This window comes from Narcine bancroftii, chromosome 1, assembly GCF_036971445.1.
Source record: "Narcine bancroftii isolate sNarBan1 chromosome 1, sNarBan1.hap1, whole genome shotgun sequence".
In the NCBI taxonomy this organism is placed as follows: domain Eukaryota; kingdom Metazoa; phylum Chordata; class Chondrichthyes; order Torpediniformes; family Narcinidae; genus Narcine; species Narcine bancroftii.
This window is the reverse complement of record NC_091469.1, coordinates 218,709,924-218,723,326: the sequence shown is the minus strand read 5'-3', so window position 1 is coordinate 218,723,326 and position 13,403 is coordinate 218,709,924. Positions and strand designations below refer to the sequence as shown.

Below are 13,403 nucleotides of genomic sequence, written 5' to 3'. Positions count from 1 at the left end.
TCTTACTCTCTTCTGTTCCTGTGGAAATTGTCGCAGCCTCGCAATTCTCTCCAACTAACTGTTCTCCCACAGATCTGAAGAGCTTTCAATGAAAGTGTGAATTTTGTTTGCTGCACACAATGTTCTCTTTGACTGGCACTTCCTGACTGAGAAGAGTTACTTTTGAAACAGAAAACCTGAATACATTTGAGAGGAAGGTTTGCACAGTGAGTCAGAGTCTATTTAAAGGAAGAGAGAGAATTAACACCCCTCTGGTCCTTCCTCCCCTAATCCTGCTAATGCTTTCTAAGAACTGCCACCTTTCACATGGAAACCGGCATGGGATGCAGATAATTGAAAGTGATACGAGAGACACTGAGTGGGCCCCGGAACCCCAACTAAAATTTACATGTCGCATTTATGAAGTAGTAGGCAGTGTGGATCCTTGCTGGACGGAAAATAACGGCGAAGAGGCAAAGAACCTCTCAGTTAATGTTTAATTCAATTTTTAACTCTTATCAAAAAGCAGCAGTTAGAAATGCTTAAATCTACCCCAAGTGATAAAATCTCAGGAAAGAAGGGATAGAAGTCCACCAAACGGATTCAATCCACCATCAATGTGGACTTACTTCAAAAAAATAAGTATCCTCTGTTGTTCAGTTCTTTTAAAGAACTTTTAAAAATTCAAACAGCATTAACTTTGTCCCCAAAATCTAGGGCAGATATTAGCTTTAGCACAAGGGTTTGTCCAAGAATGACCTTCAATGCCAATTCACCAAAGTTCATCAGACCATCAATTTTATTTATGTGCCTGCTCCATCCAGTCGGCATTATTAGGGGTTGATTTGAATTATGTTGGTCTAAGCAGATGAAAGTGCAGGCTAAAGATTGCCCACTTTGGAGAACATGCTCAGGACACCTCAATCCCAAGGTCAGATTTATCTTCAGAGTACAAACGTGACATCGCATAAAATCCTGAGATTATATTTTCTGCGGGTCAGGCAGAATTTCTACTTATTGGTAGTGCAAAAAAAGTACTCAAAGATACGTAAACACAAGGGAGAAATAATAACAAAGAAATGTAAACAAACTGTGCCATACAGAAAAAAATATACTCAGTTATAAATAATGGGCAAAGTAAGCGTCTTTAAATGAGTCCCTGATTGAATTTGTCATTGAGAAGTCTGATGGTGGAGGGGTAACAACTTTTCCTGAACGTGCTGATGCAAGTCTTATGGCACCTTGACCTCTTGCTTGAAGACAGCGGCGAGAACAGAGTGTGGTCGGGGTCATCTGGTTCTTGGATGATTGCTGCTGCTCTTCGACATCAGTGTTCCCTGTAGATGTTCACCAGAGTGGGCTGTGATGTCCTGGGCTGCGTCCACTACCTTTTGGAGGGCTTGGTGCTCAGGGGGATTGGTGTCCCCATAGCAGACCATGATATAGCCGGTCAGCACACTTTCCACTGCACATCTGTAGCTGCCATACCAAACCTCCACAAACTCCAGCAGAAGTTAAGGCATTGATGGGCTTTCTGCAGGATGCCATTGGTGTGTTGGGTCCAGAAAAGATCCTCTGAGGTAGTGACTCCCAGGAATTTAAAGTTGCTCACCCTCTCCACGTTTGATCCCCCAATGATCACTGGATCATGAAGGAGCCTAATCCTGGAATAACCCTATTTTTAGGTTGAAAGAAAGTTTATGCAGCAGTATTGTACGGTAGGAAATTCTCTTTTATCTGGATGCAAAATATATTGTATTACACGTGTTTTTTAAACCATATTGAGCCAGGTCTCACTTCTGCTTTCAATGAAGGTTTTGTCAACATCCGATAGGCACTGCCTGACCCAGAGTGATTCCAGATTTCCAGGATCTGATTTTTATTTTGGCTCTTCAATTTTTGTAAAATTATGCCAGATATCCAACTGCTGATGAAGGTAACATGATTTTCTATCTCTGAGTCAGATTAACAGCCAGGAATTGTTAATAGTTACCAACAAGTAAAAAAACTCTTAAAAAAATAGTAATTTATAATTTGAGTAATACTTGAAGGGGTCCTGAAAAAAAAAACCGTGATCCTTTAATCAGCCTGTAACACAGTTTGGAAAGCCCTAATACTGCAGGTTTTGAGTAAATGAGAGTTAGGTAAGCCATCTTTCGTAACTCAGCTATAGCCGGTGTTAAACTGACAAAAAAGTTTTTTAAAAATTCAACAAAAAATCTAGCGAGAACATTTCCTGTTTTGGCCAGTCCAATACTTTGTAGTCTTCAACCAGACAGCAACTCCAATTTCACATGTCACTTTTGCCACTTTCTCCCCCCCCCCCCCCCCCCACCTGTCCATTTCCCCTCACCTTCTATTGTAGTACCTGTTCTACTTAACTATGGCCATACAAACAATGTGACCTGCCATAAAGAGCCCCAGTCGCAGGGACGTTGGCCTGGGTTGGGGGAAGACACTGATGTTGGGTCACTTATTCTTCCAGCGAATTTGGATGTTTTTACGGACACAGCATTGGTGGTACCTGTCCAGATCATTGAGGTGCCTGTGGTATAATGGTCCAGGACTTGAAGCGCACTGGGGTCTCAATTCATAAGTGTATACATTTTGTGCCAGGGTCTAATCTCTTCAAATATATTGTTCCTATGCTCAGACACAATGCCTTTTGCACTACGGTCGGAGCCAAGGCGGAGCATTCGTGGGCATTGCCACCCCCTCCCCCCCCCCCACAATGAGTCATTGTGCCTGCCTACCTCCAGCACCAGTATCGGTAATGTCACTAGTCTCCACGTGATATAAGCAGCTAGTTTGCCTGCTACGTTAAGGGGGGGGGAGAGAAAAGTGTGACGGTGGTGCACGGAGGAGGCTCAAGACAGGTAGGCACCACCACCCCCCGCCCATCGCTGAGTGAGCTTTAAAATGGTAGATTGTGCACCCCCCTTCCCCCCCAATGGTTACCCTAATGCCCTCCGACTAGACTTGTTCTGACACCAACACTGTCTTGCACCCTGCCTCTGCCATTCAACAGTAGCTTCCAGCAAAGAAGGTCCGTGGTAAACATCCTGAAAAATTTGAACAACTTATCATTTGTAAGAGGCCGTACTTCAATGAATCCAGACATCAATTTTGAAACTCACCATTGCCTTTAATGTACCAGCATAACTCAACATCAACACTTTATGGACCCTCAGATTAACTGGTTCTCATGTGCTCTAATGAATATGGAGAGGACTAATCCACTCAAGTGAAAGTTGCTGGCTTTTGCAGGAGTCACTTAGCCAAAGCTCCATCTGTACTCTACACTGCGGGTGAAACAAAGCCCACAGTCCTATCTTGAAGAGGAGCATGGGAGTTCTGCACAATGTTCTGGCTCATACCCATCCTACAATTAACAAATGGATAATATGGTCATTAATACTTTTGGCACCGCTAAACACAATCTGGTTTCTGTGTTTCATACAACAATGAGCACTCCATTGGATACAAAGTATTTTGGCATGATCAGATTTCATAAAAGGGATTGTAAATAAGATGTCAGTGAAAACAATACGATAAACTTGGTTGAACAACATCACGTGACATGACTTGAGTACTTCACTGTCAATAGCATCATCGTTTTGCAATAGAATTATTCATAATTGTTCCCAAAGCTGCCTTTATTTCATCCTGGCATTCATTCATACATGTGGCAATATCAGTGGTTGAGGCAGTGCAATGGGTTTTTAACCGTATGTGCCAATGGTCTTTTCTGTAACACAAACAGTACTTTGTGAAAAGATCATCAAAATGCACCCTTGATGGTTTTTTTTTGTCAACAGATATTTCATCTATGTTGGAAAATACCTTATTTGTCAATGACAAAACAGGGGGGCAATGTGGGATCGAACCAACATCAAAACAAATATCCTTACCTGTGCTATTTGCTTTCCCCCTGAAAATATCATCATAGTCCTTCCACTGTTGAACGATTTGATAGATGTAGGCAAAAATCACAAGGACTCCCACAAGGAATAACAAGGGCACCAGCGCAGCTGTGGCTAAAGCAGCATAAATATTTGGAATGAAGCATCTATGGAAAGCAAAAACGAGAAAAAAAACACAATTACATTCTGCATCTAAGTTATGCTATTTTGCCCATTTAGAGACCAGATATTCCTTTTAATGAGGCTAAAACCCAGTAAAAAGACTCCAAGGGAAAATGTTAGTTCTTAACATATGAAAATTAGTGCCATGCTGATAATTTTCTCTCTGCACTTTACACTATCATCTTTAATATACAGCTGTAGCAATACACATCCTTTCATGTGAATAACAGTAATGGGTCTTCTACAGATACACTTGCAAAATCATCGAATCATTTCTTGAAACTCTATCACAGAGATACTGACGGAGAGTTGGTAAAGCAATTGGGACCATTCACGGTGGACTTTGTCTCATGACCCACACCCTTGTTTTTTTGAACCACGCTGCTCATTTGTATTTGTTAAATAGCGCATACGCCAATAGTCACTCCTCAAATATAAAAATCAATTCAGATATTTTAAGTAACAAAACTAAGATTCCAGCCTATTTAGATCCTTGGGATCTTAATCCCATCACTGTCGCATATAAATAGACAGATGCCTTAAAGTTATACATCACTTAAAATAGTAATTTTTAATTAAAAAAAAAATTCTAGACATACAGCACGGTAACAGGCCATTTCGGCCCCACAAGTCAGTGCCACCCCATTTACACCCAATTAACCTACACCCCAAGTACGTTTCGAACGATGGGAGGAAACCAGAGCCCCCAGGGAAAACCCATGCAGACATGGGGAGAGTGTACAAACTCCTTACAGACAGCTTGAGATTTGAACTCCAGTCCCGATTGCTGGCGCTGTTAATGGCGTTGTGCTAACTGCTATGCCAACAGTGCTGCCCCAAGTACATCACCTGATATTCCCAGGCAGTCTCCCATCCAATGGGTAACCCGGCCTGAGCCTGCTTCACTTCCGAGATTGGGCATTTTCAGGCTAGGATGGCCGTGGTAAATGATGTTGTAGCAAATGTAAACAAAAAATATAATTTCAAGACCATGGACGACAAGACTCAGGAGCAGAATTAGGCCAGTCCGCTCACTGAATCTGCTGTGCTATTCAAATCAAGGCTGATGTGTTTTTCCTTTCAACCCCATTCTACTGCCTGCTCTCCATAACCTTTAGTACCATTACTAATCAAGAACATCAACTGCTTTAAATATACCCAATAACCTAGTCTCCACTGCTGTCTCTAGGAATAAATACCACAAATTCACCTTTCTGGAGAAATTTCACCTCATCTCTGATCTGAGAGGACTTCGTGTTATACTGAAGCTGTGTCCTCTCATCCTTAACTCGCCCACTAATTGAAAATTCTTCTCCATATCCACTCTAATTATAGCGATTATGTTTTCATTGCTACTAGCAATGTCCTAAGGATCATAGTTCCTGTTTGATTATACTTGGCAGCCAGCAGTGGGCTCACACAAATGGGGAGACTGCTGTATGAGAGTTTTGTAATGGAGGCTCGAAAACCTCCTGGCATGCTTCATGATCTTCTTACAACAACTTTCAAGTAAAGAACCTTTTCCTTCATTCATGTGTTGTCTAGAACTCTCAAACACAAATATAAGATGAAACATGGTGTCAGAAGTGGGATGAAGGAAATTAACAGGAAATACTTCAAAAGGAAAAATCTAAAGTAAGCAAGTGATCAGTGAAGAGATTCGAATGAAGTGAAAAATGAAAGGATTATATCCACCAGTGAAACTCCAGTTGACAGATAATATGGCTGAAAATTGGAACAGATTCAAACAACATTTTGGATTGTATTTAGTGGCAGTTGGAGCTGACAAGAAAAGTGATAAAGTGAAAGTGTCAGTGTTCTTACATGTTGTGGGTGATGAAGTCCTGGAGGTGTATAACAACTTCACATTTGCTGCTGAAGGAGACAAAATGAAATTGGAAAAATAATGGAACAATTTGAGGCACACTGCATCCCTAAATGTAACATGACACTTGAGAGGCACAGATTTTTCACACGTGTACAGAAAATGCAAGAACTATTGATCAATAGTGAATCGAGAAACAGAAGCAAAACGTGTGAATTTGGAGGACTGACTGACTCGATGATAAAAGACAGACTTGTGTGTGGTATTGCGCATAATAGTCTAAAGGAAAGATTGCTAAGAGAGCAAAATCTAGACCTGGAAAATGCCATAGCACTCTGTAGGACAACAGAAACTGTAAAACCGTAGGCAAAAGAGCTGTTCAGTGAAACTAGCAACGTGGATGCAGTGAGCATGAACTGATGTAAAAGATTTAACAAAAAGCGTATCAAAGTGGAAAGAGAGGCGTGGCCAGCGAACAAAAATGAAAGGGACAATCGAAAGACATGTGGCTGATGCAGTACACAACACTTACCAAAAAAGTGTCCAGCATATGGTAAAACATGCTATATGTGCAACAAAAGCAACCATTATGCCCATTGCTCTAGGAACCAAGTGCAACAAAGCAAGGTTCATTCAGTAGATGAAAGAGAGATAGAGGAATTCTATGTAGTCGTTGTGACTGAAAACAAGATAGAAAAAAGAGACTGGATGTTGAGATTAAAAGAAAATGACATTTACATTTCTGTTAAATTGGATACTGATGCACAAATTAATGTAATATCAGAGAATGATTTTAAGAAGATTAGTCCCAGACCAAAGATGTATGGGACAAAAGTGAAGGTGACAGGATATTCAGGCACTGATATACCAGAGCAAGGAGAATGCATGGTCAAAGTGAAATACAAGGACAAAGCGCACATGCTAGCATTCATTGTGGCACCAAAGGATGTACAGGCTGTACTAGGTTTAACAGCCTATGAGAAACTGAACATGGTAAAAAGAGTCCTCGTTGTGGAAAGAGAAGGAGAGACAATCTATGATGAACTCATGAAAGAGTACAATAACCTATTTCAGGCTCTCGGCTGCCTCCCAGGAGAACACACGGTCAGAGTGGATAAATGTGTGCCACTGATAATACATCCATGCAGAAAAGTTCCATTTGCCCTTCAAAAGCAACTAAAGACAGAGTTGAACAGGATGGAAAGCCTGAACGTTTCAGAAGATAGATGAGCCAATGGTGTGGGTGAATTCGCTCATTGTTGTGAACAAAAAGAATGGAAAGCTTAGAATTTGCCTGGATCCAAGAGATCTAAACAGAGCAATAATGAGAGAACACTTTTAGCTTCCAATGTGTGAAGAAATCATGTCATAGTTTGCAAATGTAATGTTTTTCAGCAAGTTAGATGCATCATCAGGATTTTGGCAGTTGAAATTGGATGAAGCAAGTCCAAGACTGTGCACGTTCAATAGTCCATTTGGCAGATACAGATTCCTAAGGTGACCATTGGGAATTCCCTCAGCTCCTGAAGTGTATCACAAAACTATCCACATGGTCTATGAGCACGTGGACGGAGTTGATACCTCAATGGATGACATCATAGTATGGGGAACCATGAGAATGGAGCATGATCAGAGACTAAGGAAAGTGCTGGAAGCATCAAGGAAAGCAAACCTGAAGCTGAATAGAGAGAAATGACAGCTTGGGGTGACAGAACTAACATTTGTAGGAGATATTATTGTCAGTGAGGACAACAGACCTGATTCCAGAAAGGTGTCTGCCACTGAGACCATGCCAAGGCCACAAGCAAAAATGACGTACAGAGGTTTAATGGAATGGTCAATTATGTGGGTAAATTAATATCTAACCTTTCAGAAAAGGTGACTCCATTGAGAAGACGAACAGAAAAAAAAATTGAATGGGAATGGGATCATGACCATGAAAAGTCATGGAGGGAACTAAAGAAACTGCTCACAGAGGAACCAGTTCTGAGGTTTTACGACCCAACGAGACCTATCAAGATATCATCAGACGCATCACATAGTGGGCTCGGTGCAGTTCTTCTGCAAAAATACGATGACTGCCAACCCATTGCGTACGCATCATGCTCAATGACAGACGCAGAGGCGTGATACACTCAAATTTAAAAGGAGTTGCTCAGCATCACATACGCCTGTAAAAGATTTCATTAGTTTGTGTCAGGACAAGCAATCAGTGTAGAGACTAATGATAAGCCCTTGATTGCATTGTTCCAAAAGCAATTAAATGAATGTCCATTGAGAATACAAAGAATGATGATTAGGCTGCAACGCTATACACTGAATGTGGCGTATATTCCGGGTAAGCTAATATACACAGCAGACACATTGTCTAGAGCTTTGAGACGAGAGAGCCCACAAACACCAAAATGGATGAAGACGTGAACGCCTTCATGGACATGATCACAAATGCACTGCCCAAATCAGATGCAAAAATGAAGCTCATAAAGTTAGAGACGAACAAAGATGAAACACTGAGAAGATTGAGAAAAAAAACATCTTGGATGGATGGCCCAACATGAAGCAGGACTGCTCACTTGACGTTTCCCTGCAGGAACTGCAGGGCGGAACTATCAGTCGTTGAAGACATCATCTACAAAGGAAGTAAAATCCTATCCCAAAGAGTCTGAGAAAAGAGATGCTAAAAAGGATCCATGGAGGACATCTCAGAATCGAAAAGTGTAAGAAAAGAGCACGAGAGGTGATGTCCTGGCCAAGAATTAACAATGATGTAACAAATGAAGTGTTAAACTGTACAATATGCCGGAAATATCAAGCAAGCAATCCCACAGAAGTACAAAAGCCACACCCAGCACCATACAGATCTAACCAGAAGGTAGGCACTGACCTTCTCGAATGTTAAGGGAAGGACTATCTTGTAGTCACAGACTATTACTCCCTGTATTGAGAGGTGTGTAAACTGAATATCTCCACTGCAGATGCTGTAATAACAGGTATGAAATCCATATTCTCCTGACATGGCGTGGCAAGCGAGGTCTTCACAGATCCCAGTTTTGCAATTCAAAGTTTCAACATTTTGCCTAAGTTTGGGACTTGGTCCACACCATGTCAAGCCCTCATTTTCCACAGTTCAATGGTCTAGTGGAAAAATCAGTACAGAGAGTGAAAAGACTGATGAACAAGTCAAAAGGCAGTAGAACAGACTTCTACCAGAGCAACTGCACAACGCTGCTCGAGGAGGTAAGTCACCAGCACATCTCCTTATGGGACGAAGGCAAAGATCAAACCTACCCATTCAGGAGAACCTCCTAAAAATAAAAGAGAGGAGAAAGTGAGAAAGTTCAAAGAACAACAGAAAGAAAAGCAAAAGTATTACTTTGACAGAGGAACAAAAAACCTACCAGAACTCTACACTGGTGACCAAGTAAGGCTAAAAGACAAAACAAACTTATGTTCTCAGAAGGGAACTGTCCTTAGTGAAGTCCATCCAAGATCATACACCATTCAGAAAGATGAAGGTGCTGTTCTGCAAAGAAATCGTCGAAACCTTCAAATGGAACCAGCCACAGCAGATGGAAAGACGGATACTGTGAACAACCTGAATACACATCTGACAAGACATCATCTGAGGCAACAACTCAGATTCAAGGACAATCAATCAGGAGCTCGTCAAGACACGTGAATCCTCCTAAGAGACCCATTGAGCGAATTTAAAGACTCCTGTTATGGAATGAAGTAGTGCGATCTTATTCGCTCTTCAAGTTTTAGGTATGTAAATGTGAACACACAAAACAAATTTTAAAAATGTTAACAATGTAGATAATAATGAAAATGTAATTTCTTGGTGTTAGTTAAAATTGCAGAGCTATACAAAGAAAATATGTTAGTTAAAAGTAAGCTACTTTTTGTTTTAAGGGAGATGTAATGATAGTGATCATGTTTGCAATGCAACTAGCATTGTCTTAAGGATCATATTCCTGTTTGATTATACTTGGCTGCCAGCAGGGACCTCACAGAGACAGGGAGACTGCTGTATGAGAGATCTGTAATGGTGGCTTTAAAACCTCATGGGCTTCTTATAACTTGAATGAACTTTTTCCTTCATCAATGTGTTTTCTAAGAACTCACACATATGAATACAAGATGAAACACACTCTACCTTTCCCTTTAAATATTCTCCATTTATCAATAAGATCTCCCCACATCCTGCTCACCTCCAGGAAGAACAGGCCCAGCCAGCACTTTATCCCTTAACCTGCTCATCTCTGAGATCATTCTAGTAAACCTCCTCTGCACCCTCTTCAATGCCAGCACATCGTTCCTAAGATAGGGGGACTAAAACAGCTCAGAAAACTCCAAATGCAGACAAGCCAATGCCTCACCATCACATCTTTGCTTTTCTATTTTAGTCCTTTAGAAACGAATGCTCACATTGCATTTAATATTCTCACGGCCAACTCAACCTGCAAATTAGCCTGCGACTCAGTCCTTTTCGACCTCCGCTTTCCAAATTTCCTTCCCATTTATTCAGGATTCAAGATTCTTTTGTCGTAATCAAACAAAAAAATGTGATAATAAATATGATTATTTCCTTTAATGTACCATCGTTATTGAATGAAGGTCTACTGGGACCAATGCCTGAAGAGGGCGCACAAAATCACTGAACCGGTGCGGACTCGAAAGGCCAACATGGCCTGTTTCTGCTCCGTAAAAGGTTATATGTTTATATGATTATATATATAAGGCAGAAATATATGTGTTTTTTTTTCACACAGCCACTGCATTCAGGGAAATGATTCCCATTTCCTCAGAACTCATGCTGTGTAAAAAACTCAGGACCAGAATGGGGGTACCATTAAAGTTCTGACTTTTTCGTTCGAGACACGTTGTCATTTTACGGAATACCTGCAGTGTTAACTTCACTGTAGGCATTCCAGGACCAACTGGATAATGAAAGTGACCAGTCGACATTGACACAGTGGCACTGTACTTCCCACGTATGTATGTCGCAGTTGACATCAACTCAGTGGCATTGAATGTCCTGCCTCTTTACTGCATGCTGTCTAAAATCAGAAATTGGGATTTGCAGTTTTGGTCATTACTGTGTGAACGATCAATGCCGGGGTATCAGAGATGCTTCATGACAGCAAAATTCTGTGAAGTCTGTGTAAAAATCATAAAAGACTTGCCATTAGCACAAATTGCCTAGCGCCCCTTACAGTCAAAGGAAAGAGAAGCAAAAGAGAGTCCCTCCAGTCACTTCGTGTCCATGGATTTGCCTCCTGCACCCCCAGATTCTCTGCAGCCACACAGCCTTCAATCTACACCATCGGCAACCCAAGCCCCAGATCCAAACGTTTAACAAGATCAGGATGCCGTCAGGGTCCTTTCACATCTCGGTTCCGATACCTGGAACCCCTTCAGCCAGTGTCAAGCCAGTCTCTCGCAGTGTGCAGCCTGGTGTGAGTCCCTTAACCAAAGCTACCAGCAGCCCGCAGCCTGCGTAGGTTCCTCGCCTTGAGTCACCAACAGGTTATCGCCTATGTGTTCTTTAGCCGCAGAACTGCTCCCTGGCAGTGGACCAGCGGTGGGCTCTGCAGCTGAAGAACACACAGATGATGGTCTGAAGACTGTATGGCTGTGGGTTGTCTCCTTTGCTTCTCCTTCTCAATGGGGGAGGTCTCCCTGTTTTCTGATGCACTGTGCCAGTCCTCTGCTTCCCCAGAATCTGCAACCCCTCGTGGCTGCTCTGATAATAGGTGCTACCATCTTGGCCTAGACTCCATGGCTATAGAATTTTAAAATAAACTGCTGTTGGCTCTGTAATGATATTACATGTATTCATGGTTGCAATGCCTTACTGTTTGATTAGACTTGGCTGCCAGCAGGGGGCTGATGCACAGTAAGCAGATCTGTCGTGGAGGCTGCAGCCTCATGGCCTGCCTCATTGTTCTGTTTGCAACAACTTTAAAGTAAAAAAAACCTTTTCCTTCATCCATGCGCTGCCTAAGAACTCACACATGCGAACACAAGATGAAACATGGTATCAAAAGTGGGATGAAGGAATGGGCTGAGACCACGTGAATTCCAGGCAGACCACCATGTACAAGTACCAAGGCACATTGGTGAGTGCCATGAATCCGTGTGTCCATACGTTCTCCCACCTCCAAGGCAGCCCATTCTGTGGCAGCGCTCTTTACACACTTTTAAGATTTGGTGCTTTTTTCCTTTAATCAGTGTGGCAATGATGTGACATCAGCAAGCTTTTCTTGCTGTTCCATATGGGGCAGATCCCATTTTGATTCATGTAGCATTGACTTAATGCATTTCAGTTTTCAATTTTAATTTTTCACTGTATTTTTTAAGAAATATAATTCCCAGGCAAGAATCAAACATGCAGGAGATTTTTTTCTCAAGCTGCTGCTTTCCTGTTTGTCAAAACTGTGTTAAAATAATCCAAATTATATATTATCTTTCAAAGGTAGAGTGCTTTACCCACTTATGAACAAGAGTGGGAAGCATAGCATGAGTGTGATGCGCTATTGAGCAGAAAAGCAGACACAAAACATAAAGTCTGTTCAACAGGCTTTCTTCTACACAAATTTCCACAGAGCTGGCTGTGCTGGCTCTGAAACTGACCTCGAGGGGCCGGATGCAGCTTATATCCTGGAGGATGATTGGCAGCCGACCAGGTGGGGCTTGGTTCATTCAGGTCAGCTGATTGACAGCCGGCCAGGTGTCGTCTTGTCCTCCGGTGGTCTTCCTGCAGGTACACAAGTTGTCCCCTTGCAGTAGGCCGGTGGTGTATCACCACAATGGGTGAGACATTTGATGAAATGGAGTAAAAGGCTAGAGGGTGGCAACAGCAGGAGTCAGTCTGAATGAAACCTCGCTGAGATTACTTCTGAGAGCATTTGGACCAATAATGACATAATAGGAAATTTTAAAGTAGGAGAGGAAATAATTTATGCTTCAAGAAAAGGTGAGGGATAAGAATCAGAATGAACCAATTGCCTCACCGGGACAGCGTTAACTAATTTTGCTGAATGATTTCTGTCTGCACCCCAAGTTAACTCCAGGATTCTGGTAGCACTGCTTCCCAGTAAGATACATGAGCTGAACAAGAGATGACATATTATGATTTATTAACTTCCTGTGGATTCAGTTCCCCACTCTATTAAATTAAATTTGAGAAGTGTTTTACATCATCCAACTACTTCCACCCCATCAGCTTTCAGTCAACAATATCTGTGCACCTATATCTCCAGATTCGTCCATCCACTGTGATACTTTTGATTTATAGTAATCCAGTCTAAATGTTATATAACCATTAGTTTTGTACAATGACAAGCAGCATGTGCATAGTGTTTGCAACATCGAAAGGCACCGTGCAAGAGCTACATGTGACAAAATTGGATAGTGAGTTGTACAAGGACCTGGTGACAAAATAATCTCTAAACATTGGAATCTGGTTTAAAAAAAAAACAAATTGTTGGGGGAACTTGGTGGGTCAGGCA

General features: G+C 41.8%; 1 protein-coding gene across 1 annotated transcript in view; it reads right to left on the bottom strand.

The window, feature by feature from the left end:
- The window catches only part of adgrv1 (adhesion G protein-coupled receptor V1), a 537,083-nt gene that overhangs the window by 52,067 nt on the left and 471,613 nt on the right, over positions 1-13,403 (bottom strand). Inside the window, exon 87 of the mRNA XM_069918000.1 lies at positions 3,891-4,048. Coding sequence (XP_069774101.1) covers positions 3,891-4,048 — 158 coding nt within the window. The remainder of the gene's footprint in view (positions 1-3,890; positions 4,049-13,403) is intronic.